Source organism: Engystomops pustulosus, chromosome 3 (assembly GCF_040894005.1).
Source record: "Engystomops pustulosus chromosome 3, aEngPut4.maternal, whole genome shotgun sequence".
In the NCBI taxonomy this organism is placed as follows: domain Eukaryota; kingdom Metazoa; phylum Chordata; class Amphibia; order Anura; family Leptodactylidae; genus Engystomops; species Engystomops pustulosus.
The window spans coordinates 130,475,365-130,492,094 of NC_092413.1; the positions used below are offsets into that span (position 1 = coordinate 130,475,365).

General features: G+C 36.6%; 1 protein-coding gene across 1 annotated transcript in view; it reads right to left on the reverse strand.

Moving 5' to 3' along the window:
* LOC140122870 (CD109 antigen-like) overlaps positions 1-16,730 on the reverse strand; it is a 30,980-nt gene extending 14,250 nt beyond the window's left edge. Inside the window, exons 1-18 of the mRNA XM_072144115.1 lie at positions 16,672-16,730; positions 15,251-15,411; positions 15,126-15,154; positions 13,517-13,744; positions 13,081-13,206; positions 11,750-11,789; positions 11,383-11,470; positions 11,134-11,230; positions 10,612-10,683; positions 5,416-5,511; positions 5,264-5,326; positions 4,720-4,899; positions 4,141-4,293; positions 3,083-3,112; positions 2,669-2,714; positions 1,647-1,743; positions 495-612; positions 216-329 (exon numbers count right to left, since the gene is read on the reverse strand). Of these exons, the coding sequence (XP_072000216.1) occupies positions 216-329; positions 495-612; positions 1,647-1,743; positions 2,669-2,714; positions 3,083-3,112; positions 4,141-4,293; positions 4,720-4,899; positions 5,264-5,326; positions 5,416-5,511; positions 10,612-10,683; positions 11,134-11,230; positions 11,383-11,470; positions 11,750-11,789; positions 13,081-13,206; positions 13,517-13,744; positions 15,126-15,154; positions 15,251-15,411; positions 16,672-16,730 (1,797 nt within the window). The remainder of the gene's footprint in view (positions 1-215; positions 330-494; positions 613-1,646; positions 1,744-2,668; positions 2,715-3,082; positions 3,113-4,140; positions 4,294-4,719; positions 4,900-5,263; positions 5,327-5,415; positions 5,512-10,611; positions 10,684-11,133; positions 11,231-11,382; positions 11,471-11,749; positions 11,790-13,080; positions 13,207-13,516; positions 13,745-15,125; positions 15,155-15,250; positions 15,412-16,671) is intronic.

The window sequence follows — 16,730 nt, forward strand, 5'->3', positions numbered from 1 at the left end:
AGTATCAAAATATTACTGAAAGCAGCATCTTTTAAGTTGCTTGGAACTGCAGGAAGATTCTTCAAGTCCTGTGTGGTGTGCTGGGGCGATGGCCCGGATGCCCACAGAAAGGGCTCTGAGTGCCACTTTGTGCCATAGGTTCACCACTACTGCCCTAAACTGTACAATGTTTCAAAGTGACTGTTGACTATATGATATTGATAACAAAAAAATACCTGCAGGTTCTCAGATAAAGAACTGGACAGGATAACTTCCAAAATAAACTCTTCGCCTCTCACAACGGAATTTGGCATGTTTAATGTCATAAGAAAAGGTTTGGAAACTGATATCTAGAAAAAAAGAATTTAAAAATGAATGTAAAATCTTATTCAAAACAAATGTGCATGATATTCTATCTTATTACTTGGTGTATTCTCACAGTTATAAAATAATATTAATTTATGCTTATCATCATTCATTATTTACTAAAACAAAAGATGCAAAGTAAATATTACCTCTACAGCTTCCTCAGCTATTCCAAGTCCAAGTCCTTCAGAAATAACGAAAGCTGTGGCCACCAAAGAAGTGCTACTATCTGGTACCACTACGTCAATAGTTTTTGTTAAACTTGAGCTATGAATGAAATTTCAGAATAATACAGTTATTACTCTATGCATTTTAACATCATCTGGTAAAAAGACAACAGTAATAGCCTCATATTTCTAGTCTTGTTTATTCATTATTGTTTATAAGAGATGAAAAAAATAGAGCTCCTTTCTAGTTCTGGGTCATACTGAATAAAGGGACTCAGCACTTGTACATGCTTGTGTTTGTTTGCTAATATTCTAGTACGGTACATATGAAGTACAGAAATCTGTTGTATATACCATGTATAAGGAAGGTAAGCCAGACATGATCTGGGGTCTCTCTTTGTTATTGCCCTATGTTCTTCATTTGTTACAGATGCTCTTCATACGCCATTTGTCTTAAAAGATATTACGAATGTGTAAAAACGTACATTTATATTAAATACGTTTATATGTCTCTATATTATTACTCTTAGCAACAAAATGAGGAACATTTGTAATGCCCTCCTAATTCTGGAACTGGCATTAAAAAGTCCAAAATAATTATATATTTTGCAACCATTAGCATTTTATGCTACACATTTTATGAATAGTGGATGGAAATTGGGAGCAGAGTGGCACCTTGCTGACCAAGAGTTTTACTCTATAAAAATTATTTCTGTTCAGATAAAGATTATGGGCTCATTTACTAAGGGTCACACTGCTCACTTTCGTCGGACTGTATGCCATTTTCGGGGATTACATGGCTTGCACAGGTATTTAGGAAATGTTTGCGCTGCGATTTTGGCTAATCCATTTTTGGCGCAGCTGCACTGGCTTCAATGACACAAATTGGGGGGCATGCTGTGGGACAATCCCACTGATATTATATATATATATATATATATATATATATTATATATATAATTAAAAATATTATTGAGACATAAATAGTGCTGAAATATTGAGGTTTCAGTAACATACAAAATGTTGAAATGTTCCAGCAAGTATCAGTCCACATCTTTATCAATTCCAGATTTTACCAATGTGTTTTATAACTTGAAAACAGTATATTTGCTTGAATAATTATTTTGAATGTACCTCATGTTAGTATCTTTCCACATCCAGATTTCTGGAAGAAGAACTGCTCTGTGTCTGGCAGGCAACATAATTGGTTCTCCACTGGATGAAACGTTATCTAATAGAAAGTAAAAGAAAATGACAAAAAATGTGAAGGCAGTCAAGTTGCTTGAATGTATTTAATTTGTAAGTGAATTTTGGTCACATTGTAAATTGACTTGTTGTTAAATTATCTATCGTAGTTGTTGGTTCTCTTCAAAGCATAACCAAAAACTCTCAGCAGTGAATAGTTCAGTATTTCCAAAGTATTCAGAATATCCAAAGTATTTCACTGATAATTCAGTATATAATCTTAGTTTATATGAAGCAAAATGCACTGGCTGGGGGAATATCCTGACTAGTGCACAAAAGGGGAGATGTGCCTATGTCTATGCCACAAATCTAAATGACAAGCTCTACATTTATTAGGGGTTTTAGATCATTTTTAGGTAGTTTTTCTACTTTTTTTTACTGAAAAGGACATGGCCTCAGTAAAAAGGGGCATGGTCTCATAGGAAAAATTAAAGTAAACACCACAAAAAAATTGTATTTTATAATTGATATTATATATTAGATATTTAAACAGCAGAGGCTGTTTCCAAGCATAAGACCGTTACACAATCATATCCATTTCTTAATAAATTCAGTTATAAACCTATATGTAAGCCCACCTCATTGGTGAATTTATGGTTGGAATGATGAGAAGTAATGTTCACCACTACCTATATCAAAGCTGTAATTTTAAGTATCTTTTTACAATTTTTTTGTGGTGTTTAATTTTTCATTGCATGTTTCATAAAGTCCTAAAACTTGGCACTTTCTGCTCTGTACTATCCTTCTTGCTATCTGATATAATTAGCTACAAAAATGTTATAGAAATATTATAGGTCCTTATCCAATAATAAAATAATGCAGACATTATTGTTTTTATTGTATATGCAGTCTCCCACTGAAGTCAAAGTTATGACATCCCAGTTGTCTGTAGAACATGCGTTCATACGTACCATATTTCTTTTGGATCACAGCATCAGTTATGCTTGCTGAAGGGCTCTGATATGAAAATAAAGAGAAAACCATACTTGATGACTGCTTTAATAAAAAATCCTCATTTGACATGTTCACAAAAGGTGTGTTGACATAAAACTGCACAGTTATAAAGTGCAGTCATGAAGCTCAAATATGCTCAACAGATCACTGCTACAGTGTCACATTTCAGAAGGATTGGATTATAGGAAGATTGTATTATTCTTAGAGTTGCAGTAAAAGTATAAAAATACAGAGAATGTCAAGAATGGCATTCTACAGCCCCCTTGGTCCATTAGTGGATCACAGAAAAGAATTGTCTGGAGGCCCTGGAGGTGGCTACCATAGTCATATTTTTAACAAAAATATCCAATAATAACTAGTAATTTTCTTACCTGATAGTAAGACATCAGCTCGTCATAAACCTAAAAAGTATAACAAAATGGTACTTTAAGTGAAAACTCAACAAACCAATAATCTCATTGCATAATTTCTAACAATCTACTGTTTTCCACCTTTTCAAAAATATGTAAATATGCAGAGAGCAACAATGGAAAAATCTGTTTAAGCTTTATTCACACAACAGCATTTACCCCCTTTTTATTGTCCTTGATGTACCCAGTAACCATGTAGAATAAAAAAAATAACTTAAACCATTCCACATATTTGCAGTGCGATGATTAATAATACCTCAGACTCTGCTATTCTAGAAAAGCCATGAGAACAGGACATGCTCTCATTTTTTCCATGTGAAAGACTGGACACAATGAAATCAATGGACCAATGTACTGTCCAAACTCAGTCCTTCAGACCTCAGCCACAATGCTCAGACTGCACAGAATGAAAAACATTGGGGCACATTTACTAAGAACAGTGCAGTCTCCCTGTGTATAGTGCAGAGGGCGCCAGATTCTGGATTTCCGGTGCACGTTCTGCATGAATCTGGCGAACCCTGCACTGCTCCGACAGAGTGCAACACTTTTTTTTGATGCACCTTTAACATGGGGTGTACGCGACATTCATGTCGGACTTTGCATGATAAATCTGTAGTGCTGTCCGACTTGAACGCCCATTTCATTGCAGAATTGTGTGTCGTGTAAAGAATAGTGCAGCGTGCGCCACAAAGTTTTGTGTGCACCATAATTGTGTTGCGTGTGCCACAAATGTGTCTGGGACACTTTCAGTTAGCACATGAAAGAACGTGCAAAGTCCGACAGAAGCGCGGCTTTAGAATCTGGGCCATCGTATTGTCCAAATGAAAAAATGTGTTGTAAAAGTAAAACTTCCCTCATCATTGACAATGACTACTCCCCAGTTTTGATTCTATGGGGGAGACTTATTATACACCGGCACTCGTGCGCCAGCGTATGATGAAATCCCCACCCTCTAACACTGCCAGATACATCAAGAGGCTTAAGCCAATTTCAATGTACCCCTATGTATATAAACTCACTTTGTTTGACGTTAGATCACTTCCATCTTGCAGAAGCAGTGAACTTTTCTCAACAACTCGCAGACCAACCAAAGACTGGGGTTCCTTCACATTGACAGATAAGAGCACATGTTCTAATGGATGTGCATTATTTTTATTCCAGGATAGAGAAACCTTGAAGATTTAAATATAAAAAGGCATCAGTGCATCAGGAGTTATGCTCTAACAGTGCTAGGACTTGGCTCCAGCAGAATAATTCCAGTTTTGTATGTATATTAACACATTTCAGACTATACAATATGGTAAAATTGAAAATTAAGTCCTGTGAATACAAATCAAATATATCTACTTACGTATATATACTTAGCTAAAGGGAACTTTTCAGGATGCTTTTGGACACTGGTTTAGTAACAACACAGTTGCATTGAGACATTGGTAAGTATTAAGAGCTGTAACAAAGCAATTTGGAGCACTTAATTACTTGTCCATAAGGACCTGTAGGTGATTTCGTGTTCCAAATTTACCCTGACAGGTTCTCTTTAATTTCCAGGTATGCTATAATTTATATGTTTTAGTAGGTATAAATGATTGTAAACTTACCTTGTTTAATGAACCTTTGATAGATAATGTTTTGGATATTTGCATAATATCATCATCATTGTTACTGCTATTAAACCAATAAACCATGAGTTCAGCTGAAGGTACCCATGAAGCTTCAGGAATAAGGCTGAAGTTTGTGCTATTCCTGCCCGTAAGCACAACCAAACCTTTAGAAACCACCTACAAATAGAAAGAAATAGTTCATTATGGTTTTGAAATGAATACGAATTTTTAATGGCATAAAAATATTCGCAGATTTTATCCTTGCCAAGGATTTTGGCAAAAGATAAGGAGTCCCCTTATTATGATCTCAATTACACTGTAGTCATTGAACTATTCAGTGACAATGACATAGTATGACTGTCACACACTTCTCTGCAGCCATATTCTCTTTTTGTCATCAAAGTGTCTCCAACTGTCTGAAACACTAAAAATATTGCACTCACACCATATGGGACTCACATTGTACCATAATATTAATATACTACACTTAAGGTCTCTCCCCTATTGTGTTCTTTACATAAAAATTTTTTTCATTACATACCACATAGTAAATTTCCATAATCTTCAGGTAGGTTGTAACACGTATGTCAAATTCTTCCCCAACCTGCATTTAAAGGTATACATATACATCAACATAACATTAAAAGAGCTACATTGCAGTATTCATTATCCTTGGAAAATATTTCTATTTACCTTTAATGGTGAATTTGGGGTCTGAATATCGATAAAAGGATTCCTTGTATATACTATATCTGAGTTGAAACTCTCACTCACATTTTGGTATTCAACCTAAACAACATTGGACAAGAATATGTATAAGTTGTATTGCCAATGATAAAAATGTACTTGTATATGGTAAGATAAAATTCACAACTTGCTTATAGACTCACAAAAATTGTCAGCCATCGAATGGATTGTAAAAGAGGAAATTCCAGTTGAATGATACCAGATTCTGTGAGGGCATATTGTAGTACAGTGGTGTTGCTGTCTGAAAAGTCTCTCCATTGAGAAACCTTAACAGTCACTTCTTCATCTCGCTCTTCTTTTCTTAAGGGCTCTTTATCACTTCGTTGCACCTGAATCTGTAAATAGATAAATGTACTGTACTTGTAAATATGTATGGTGTAACAAAGACCCTTCTATATGAGTGTCTAAATGTATGTTAGTAAGACTGTTTTTTGTGACAGCTGGAAAATTAACACTTTAAATATGCATCTCAAGCATATTAAAGAGCTACAGGAGCTGAGTAGCATTGTATATAGTTTTGTGGTATCATTTTGGTATATGATACGTTTTTGTCTGCAGGGGATTTGTGACTATGTGACAAAAAGGATACAACCAGTTGTTAAAGGGGTTGTCAGAGTTTATTAAAAAAAAAATCTTTGGTCTGGGGGGGTGGCTGTAAAAAATTAAACTGGTACTTACCATCTTCGGCACCATACCGTCCCGCACCGTCCATCAGTGCTGTGCCCCTGTTTGTTTACAGGGGCAGGCAAGCTGGCCCCGACAACTTTCGTCTGCCTAGCATGCCCACCCGTCCCCTGTCCCAGTGTCTGATACAGCATTAGTTTTGATGTGTATCAGGCCACATATAGATTTTTTTATAAACTCAGACAACCAATTTAAGTTTTTCTTGTACTAAAGGGGAACTTAAGTGTATTTTGTGATGTCAATCACTGATAGGATCCCCAACCATGAGTAGATGACTGTACATACAGAGATAGATGCCAGTCATTGAAAGGACTACCTCTTTGACTAGATAACAAAGCATAGAGATATAGCTGTCAGTCACTGGTAGAACTACCACTAGGACTAGATGACTGTACATACTGAGATAGCTGTCAATTACTGATAGGACTGCCTCCATGACTAGATGACTGTACATACAGAGATAGATGTCAATCACTGATTGGACTGCCTCCATGAATAGATGACTGTACATACAGAGATAGCTGTCAGTCACTGATAGGACTGCCTCCATGACTAGATGACTGAACATACAGATATAGATGTCAGTCACTGATAGGACTGCCTCCATGACTAGATGACTGTACATACAGAGGTAGCTGTCAGTCACTGATAGGACTGCCTCCATGACTAGATGACTGAACATACAGAGATAGATGTCAATCACTGATTGGACTGTCTCCATGAATAGATGACTGTACATACAGAAATAGCTGTCAGTCACTGATTGGACTGCCTCTATGACTAGATGACTGTAAATAGCTGTCAATCACTGGTAGGATCCCCACCATGACTAGATACATATAAATGCAGAGATAGATATCAGTCACTGGTAGGACTGCCTCCATGACTAGATGACTGTACACATCGAGATAGCTGTCAATCACTGATAGCACCACCACCATAATAATAATAATTCTTTTATTTACATCGCACCAACATATTCATCAGTGCTACACAGAGCTTGCCAAATTAGTCCCTGTCCCCATGGGGCTCACAATTTAATCAACCTACTGGTATGTTTTGGAGTGTGGGAAGATACCAGAGGACCTGGAGGGAACCCATGCAAACATGGAGAGAACATACAAACCCTAAATGTCATTCACTGATAGGCCTGGCTCCATAACTAGATGACTGTACATACAGAGACAGTTGTCAGTCATTGATAGCACCATCACTATAACTAGATGACTGTACATACAGAGATGTCTATTACTGATGGAACTGTCCCCATGACTAGATGACTGTACATACAGAGATAGCTGTCAGTCATTGATAGGACCCCCACCATGACTAGATGTTTGTACATACAAAGATAGCTGTCAGTCACTGATAGGACTGCCTCCATGACTAGATGACTGTACATACAGAGATAGATGTCAGTCACTGATAGGACTGCCTCCATGACTAGATGACTGTACATACAGAGATAGCTGTCAGTTACTGATAGGACTGCCTCCATGACTAGATGACTGTACATACAGAGGTAGCTGTCAGTCACTGATAGGACTGCCTCCATGACTAGATGACTGTACATACAGAGGTAGCTGTCAGTCACTGATAGGACTGCCTCCATGACTAGATGACTGTACATACAGAGGTAGCTATCAATCACTGATAGGACTGCCTCCATGACTAGTTGACTGTACATACAGAGATAGCTGTCAGTCACTGATAGGACTGCCTCCATGGTTAGATGACTGTACATACAGAGATAGATGTCAATCACTGATAGTACTGCCTCCATGACTAGATGACTGTACACACAGAGATAGCTGTCAGTCACTGATAGCACTGCCTCCATGACTAGATGACTGTACATACAGAGATAGCTGTCAGTCACTGATATGACTGCCTCTATGACTAGATGACTGTACATACAGAGATTGATGTCAGTCACTGATATGACTGCCTCCATGACTAGATGACTGTACACACAGAGATAGCTGTCAGTCACTGATATGACTGCCTCCATGACTAGATGACTGTACACACAGAGATAGCTGTCAATCACTGATATGACTGCCTCCATGACTAGATGACTGTACACACAGAGATAGCTGTCAGTCACTGATATGACTGCCTCCATGACTAGATGACTGTACACACAGAGATAGCTGTCAGTCACTGATATGACTGCCTCCATGACTAGATGACTGTACACACAGAGATAGCTGTCAGTCACTGATATGACTGCCTCCATGACTAGATGACTGTACACACAGAGATAGCTGTCAGTCACTGATAGGACTGCCTCCATGACTAGATGACTGTACATACAGAGATAGCTGTCAGTCATTGATAGGACCCCCACCATGACTAGATGTTTGTACATACAAAGATAGCTGTCAGTCACTGATAGGACTGCCTCCATGACTAGATGACTGTACATACAGAGATAGATGTCAGTCACTGATAGGACTGCCTCCATGACTAGATGACTGTACATACAGAGATAGCTGTCAGTTACTGATAGGACTGCCTCCATGACTAGATGACTGTACATACAGAGGTAGCTGTCAGTCACTGATAGGACTGCCTCCATGACTAGATGACTGTACATACAGAGGTAGCTGTCAGTCACTGATAGGACTGCCTCCATGACTAGATGACTGTACATACAGAGGTAGCTGTCAATCACTGATAGGACTGCCTCCATGACTAGTTGACTGTACATACAGAGATAGCTGTCAGTCACTGATAGGACTGCCTCCATGGATAGATGACTGTACATACAGAGATAGATGTCAATCACTGATAGTACTGCCTCCATGACTAGATGACTGTACACACAGAGATAGCTGTCAGTCACTGATAGCACTGCCTCCATGACTAGATGACTGTACATACAGAGATAGCTGTCAGTCACTGATATGACTGCCTCTATGACTAGATGACTGTACATACAGAGATTGATGTCAGTCACTGATAAGACTGCCTCCATGACTAGATGACTGTACATACAGAGATAATGTCAGTCACTGATAGGACTGCCTCCATGACTAGATGACTGTACATACAGAGATAGCTGTCAATCACTGATATGACTGCCTCCATGACTAGATGACTGTACACACAGAGATAGCTGTCAGTCACTGATATGACTGCCTCCATGACTAGATGACTGTACACACAGAGATAGCTGTCAGTCACTGATATGACTGCCTCCATGACTAGATGACTGTACACACAGAGATAGCTGTCAGTCACTGATAGGACTGCCTCCATGACTAGATGACTGTACATACAGAGATAGCTGTCAATCATTGATAGGACTGCCTCCATGACTAAATGACTGTACATACAGAGATAGATGTCAGTCACTGATATGACTGCCTCCATGACTAGATGACTGTACATACAGAGATAGCTATCAATCACTGATAGGACTGCCTCATGTCTAGATGACTGTACATACAGAGGTAGATGTCACTCACTGATAGGACTGCCTCCATGACTAGATGACTGTACATATAGAGATAGTTGTCAATCACTTATAGGACTGCCTCCATGACTAGATGACTGTACATACAGAGGTAGCAGTCAATCACTGATAGGACTGCCTCCATGACTAGATGACTGTACATATAGAGATAGTTGTCAATCACTGATAGGACTGCCTCCATGACTAGATAACTGAATATATGTAAAGAGAAAGGAGCCAGTCATTGATAGGACTTCCATTATGACAAGATGCCTGTGCTTAAAGATACTTATTTCTAAGCATAGATAGAATAGAGATACAAATAAATAAATTAAAGTTATACTGAATCTTATCAGAGAAAACAGTAGATATAGAACTATACAGTTTGATCCGTATTTTGGTGTTGACACATTCATCATGCCTTCTATTCTTACATTTCATTCCCTACACTTATACAGCCACATAATCTACCACTGCTTCAGATTCAGTGACATAACATTCTTACCTTTGCTGTGAAGTTAAGACCAGGACCAAACGCAGGTTGTTGGCTGATGAGGTTTAGACTGTACTCTGATTTTTGAACCAAGATGTATGATTCTGCTTTTACTTCGAAACCTATAAGATATTATCAGCTTTCCTTTAAACAGTTAACAGACAATCTTTATCTTTTTTAAAGCTGCATATAGGCATTTATAGGCCTTAAATGGGTTTTAATGACTATTTTATTAATCACCTTAAAACAGATCATATTTTGCGCCTGGTGATGAGTTAGATAACAGGATTTATAAATCAAATAACTTTTCAATGAACCATCCATAAGGGCACTTCATGGCTAAGTAATATTTTAGATGATATGTAGCTAGTACATGACCATGGTTCAAGTTTTAATGGCACTTATAATGTTCACATGAGGTCTCATTACCCTACATGTCTTGAATTATAAAACATGAGTAATCTTAAAATGTACCTGTAATTTCTTCAACTACGGAAACTGTTACATTCAATCCTTCTCGGTTTAGCACATGTAGTAGTTCTGCTTGTGAAATACTGAAGTTCATAGTTCCTGAAATCTACAAAACAAGTGATCAGGATAAAGAGGCAAAATACATTTCCAATTACAAAGTCCCTGAACCCATGGGGCTCAGAATCTAGTGTCCCAATCTTAAATACATTCATCCCTGGACCTACATTGAGGCACTTTGGCAAACCTAAGAATGTGTTTGGAGTGTGGAGATGTGTCCCATTCTCAGATTAAAGCCCCTGTTGGACCTACTGTAATGGGCTGAGGCATCATTTGGGGTCTGTGTCATTGTGGAAAATAATTACTAGCCTCAAAAGTGACATGCTGATTATCTGTAAGACATTTCTGAGCCAATTATTGCTTTCAGAGGTCACAAAATCACCATTTCCAGTGGGAACTGGGCTTCAGGCACTGGAATGGAATGCATCTGAAAAGTAAGGTTACTTCAATGGTTACAGGTATTATAGAGTTGCCTTTTAAGAGGACAGAATATACATACCTCATATGTCTTATTTACTTCATTTAAACCTTGCACAGTATACAGCGGCTTCACTGATATTGTCACATTTCCTTTTATTGGTGTATCTGAAGCATGCCTAGAATGTAAAGTGATATTCTAAATAATGGCTAGATCAAGAGAGATGGAAAGATAGAGAGATGGATAGATAGATAGATAGATAGATAGATAGATAGATAGATAGATAGATAGATAGATAGATAGATAACCCATAGATAGATAGATACTTACTTTGCTTTGATTTTCCCAGTAAGGTTCAGCATTTTGGATTCAATGTACAAAGTTTGAATATCTAGAATTACATCAAACTTTGGAGAAGCTGCAAAAACATGAGATACGGTAATTTGTAATTGGTGATATATATGTTTTATTCACAAATGCAATTTTTTCATTCATAGATATTTTAGGAAGCAAAGAAACCTTAATATCAATATCAATAATCATCATACCCATTACAATAATTAACATATGGTCTGATGTCTGCATTGAGCTCATTCATCTGTAAGTATCTATTTCATGGCAAAATAGAACATTTCTTTAAAGGTTTATAACTCATGTATCATTTCAGAAAGATAAATAAGTGTAATAAAACTTATACCATATTCAGCTATGGAGAAGTTAGTTGACTGTTCGCAACCCTGCAGAGTAGAAAAATAGAAAAAGTGCTTAAGGTACAGTGGATTTATGTAGCATTACAATCATTACCCCCAAATACAGTACATCAACCAGGTGATTATTACTCTTATGGTCCCACGATCCAGGTGGTTATACTATTTTATAAGTGACCTTTAAATTTTCCATAACTTTACCCTGTACCTTTCTGAAGATACAATGTAAGGTTAAATAATTGGACTGTACTTAGAAGAGATGTGTTCACTGATTGGTTTTTGACATTCAAACAATAATTGAGAGAGACATCCCACCAAAGATATTGAAAATTATTTAACTTTCTTTAATCAAAATAAAATTGTTGCAAGTCAGTTCCTCTTCCTAAATCTCAGATAGATACCAATACTATTATATTCTCTAAGAAAGCAGCACACACATTGGGAATCCCACCTGTCTGTATCCAGACCACTTCATCACATGTAAGTTATGGTTACTGCAGCTTTTCCTTGTTTTATGTTCAGTCCTATTCTATGGCTTGGATTGTGGTCAAGTTGTCCATTTGGACGTTGACTAATTGGAAATCTAATTGCTTACTAAACTAGATTAACCTACCAGGTAGACATCCAAATAAAGTGTATGGGGGATTATAGTGTTTTATATATATATATATACAGGCGGTCCCTAATTTAAGAACTCCCAACTTACAGACGACCCCTAGTTACAAACAGACATCTGGATGTTGGTAATGTACTGTACTTTAGCCCTAGACTACAATGATCAGCTGTAAGAGTTATCAAAGGTGTCTGTAACTAAGCTTTATAGTTAATCCTGGTTTACATGACAACCCAAAATTTTTAAAATCCAATTGTCAAAGAGATAAAAAATTTTTATAAATTATAAAATATACAGTTCCAACTTACATACAAATTCAGCTTAAGAACAAACCTACAGAACCTAACCTGTACATAACAAGGGACTGCATATATATATATATATATATATATATATATATATATATATATATATAGTATATTAGTATATGTTTACTTTTAGTAGCCTGCATATTTAGCAAGTTGCAAATAGAGCATCATTAGTGTTTTATGATTACACAACAATAGTATCATAATAAAACATCATTATTGCATATTCAATACATTAGTTGAATAGTGAATTTGAAGAAACAACAATAACAAACCTGTGCATGTGAATGTACAAATAAGTAACATGTCACTGTATATATTTGAAAGATAAAACTAGTTCATAACAATGTGATCAATTCCTTGTCTATAGCATTAATTGTACAGTATTATAACTACTTACATCGGATGCAGCCTGTATCTTCCAGTCACCCAGCAAAAGTCTGTCTGACAGTAAGAACTCTTTTGAGACGATTCCCATATCCGGCTTTATTTTTAACCACTGCTTCACAATTTTATTCTTTGGATCCTTATAGTAAAAAAATTGAAAAATAAATTATTATATACAGTATAACACATTTTTTGTTCTGATTTTACTGTTTTTATAATTTGTGGAAAACAAACAGGAAACACATGTTTTTCTCTTAAAGGTTTTATTACATGATATCCAACTGTAAACGGCTTCTATATTATCCATGTTTTATAATAGTTTAGAGTTAAGTTGTTATTAAGCAGAGGGAACCGATTTATAGCTTTCTATGGAAAGAATGGTAGCATTATCACTGATTCTGGAATACTGCCACAATACGTTTTTGGTGCTTGGAAACAAAGAAATATACCTTGATGATAAGGTCCACATCTTCTTTATGTGGCCTCAGATTGTGATTGACAGAAATGACTCGAATCCTGACATGTTCTCCAGGCTTATAGGCAGCTTTGTCAGTTTGTATGAATATTGATGTATTCTTTGTTCGCATCTTCACTGGAATTCGCCTGGAAAATTCGAGCTTTTCACCACAACCAATCACTGCCAGTACATAAGAAGTAGTCGAAGGGTCTGATGGTATCTGTCAAAACAAATATAACTGTGCTCTTTTATTCTAACAAAGAATGGATGTGATGTATAATAACCCGATTCCAGTATGCACTTATGTGTCAGTGCAATTATATGATCTTTTAATTGCTTCAAGGCATGAGTAACATATCTATCTGTGAGATATTTATCTCCTTTTTCACTTAAATAACAGTGGGGGTGTAGGGCCTAGGACACTGGGGTTTAAGTACATCTATAACGTCTGCACCCCATATACCTTTCAAAAATGTGAACATATATCTTACCTGCTTTAAAGAACACACACATTCATACATTTCTGTAGCCTACACAAGTGATGGTGAACCTTTAGAGACCGAGAGCCCAAACTACAATCAAAACCTACTTATTTTTTGCATGTTGCCGACACGGCAATTTAAGCAGTAACTTCTTGTTCCCTGCTCTTCACAGCTTTCAATTGTATTAGTGTCCTGAGAACACAATTATAGTAGAGAGAAGGAGAAGAAACTCGGATTATCATTTGAGCTTCACTTCTGGGTCCCCTGAATAGGAAGAATTGTGGGGCTCAGAGCAGGAGCTCCAATGATAGGCGCTGTCCACACCTACTTGCTCCTGCAGTTACAGATAGCCAAGTATGAGTTATTTTAAAATAGCACTGAACACTGCACATCTTGGGCTACTTGAGAGTGCAGAAGGAAGCCTTGAGCCCTGTCTGGCAAACTCTGTGCTGGGATTAAGGCCTGGGTGCCCACAGAGAGGGCTTTGATTGCCATCTCTGGCACCCATGCCATAGGTTCGCCACCACTGGCCCAAACAATTGCAACGTATTGTATGTTGGGATGTTATCAATTAATACTTTTTGACCTATAGCATCTGCTACAACTCTCTACTTGCTGCAAAAAACACACACACACAAAAAAAAATGTAAGTGTGAAAACAGTATGTGGCATTGGGCCGTGGAATCGTCAATATGCTTTTTCTGTTCTGCTTTTCCTCTGTCTTATCAAAATGTTGAAAGGCTGGCGCTGAATTTTATCTCATCAGTTTAGGAGTGATGCACCTTTTAAAACTGACCACACCAAACAAACAATAATAAATCAGACAAATCGGAAAAAAGTTGCAAAGACAAATCAAAACATGAAAGAAATATTAAACTCAAAGATTCATAAATTGGCCCCATTGTCTTTCATATAAACCATAGACAAACCAAGACAGAAAATACTAAATCACTGAAAGTCTATTAATAACTTCTATAAATTCCTCTAAGATGGTGTACCTTGTCAAAAAGTATCTCAAATAAGGCCAAAAATATAAATTTTTTGCAATATTCATAATCAGAAAGTACATGATTACATACAGTTAAAAGTTGTTTCATATATAACATATAAAGTACTCACTGCCGGTATGCTGATTGTTCCAATAACATCTGAAAGAAGAGCAAAATGATCTAAGTCAGTGAAACGGTATTGGAAGTTTTAGGATTTATTACTCTCCATATGTACAAAATATGTTTTATAATTACCATGTTTGAAATCTCTGCTCACATTCACCAAAATGCTAGTGGTAGTCATAATACCAGCAGATACTGTAATGTCATTATACTTATCACCAAACCAATGGACAGCCAACGTCGTGTTTTCACCAGGGATAATGTAAGATGGTGCTAAAATGTAATATGATGGTCTGTAATACAAAAAAAATATAATGTTTATGCTTATACCACTACATAATTCAGTTGGTGCACATTAATTTAATTTGTATTAATCTGCATTAATTTGTGGTGCACAGTCTGTTTTCTCCTGCCTGACTTTAGTGTTGTTTTGTACTGTGATTTTTCATTCATTCATTCATTCATTCATTCGATCATTTATTTTCTTTTTCAATGTACATGAGAGGTGAATGGTGCTCACCCACCAATGTCCTATGCGTCACAAACAACAGCACGCGGCCCGTTATTTGCAGTCTGCAAAGTGCACACGGTTGTGTATATGAAGCCTTAGTTTAAGGCTATCTAGTGTAACTTTTAGAGACTTTTAGGTAAAAATGAAGAAGTATGGGGACTGCATAATTTTTATTATGCAATGTACACTTAACATTAAAACTAAGGGTCTTTTATTAACCGCATGAGGAGAATATTATGTAATAAAAAACATACATAGTTTTTATATAATAAAATCTAAATTAAAAAAACCACCAATGCAAATACAGTGCCGTAGAGTGAGACTATACAAATTATGTATCATCACAACAGTAACACAATAGGTATCACCATAAATTGATACACCTTGTAAATGAAAAAAGAGGAAAGAATATGAATTATTAAATTAATAATAGTCTGATGTATTAGAAAAAAATCCCAATGCAAACCATTTATAATGGCACATAAAATAAAAAAAAATTGAGGCTTCACAAGCAAGAATGTTAAATAGGGTCTGATCTTCAAAGGGGTTGTCAGGGGATTCAAAAACATGGAAGCTTTCTTTCTAAAACAGGTCCACACCTGACCATAGGTAGTATGTGGTATTACAACTAACACGAATACAAGCAATACCTGCACAAACCGTGGTCAGATATGACTGTAATTGAAAAAAGGAGCCATGTTTTTTAATCCCCGGACAACCCTTTCAAGTCTATTTTAATCCAGGTCATAAAAGAGTTATAATATAAACAAACAATGATGGAATTGCATTTTTCCCCTAAGAGTTAATAAATTGTAGGTAATAGCCCAAATCTCAGAGTACAAGCCCTCAACCAGCAATATAAAGAAGATAGTAACATTTCTATTATAATGTTACTATGGAGGAACATAAAGAGGGTGTGAATCGGCCCGGCTACTGTTGGATTACCCTACCTGGCCACAAAGATACATGCATTTGTGCCTAAATTTAAGAATTTCAATTTATATGTCAGAAAATATAATATTAGAATGCCATATATACCCACCTTCCTTCACAGGTAACCAGAAATATGGACAGAGGTACAAACAGCCTTAACAGATACAT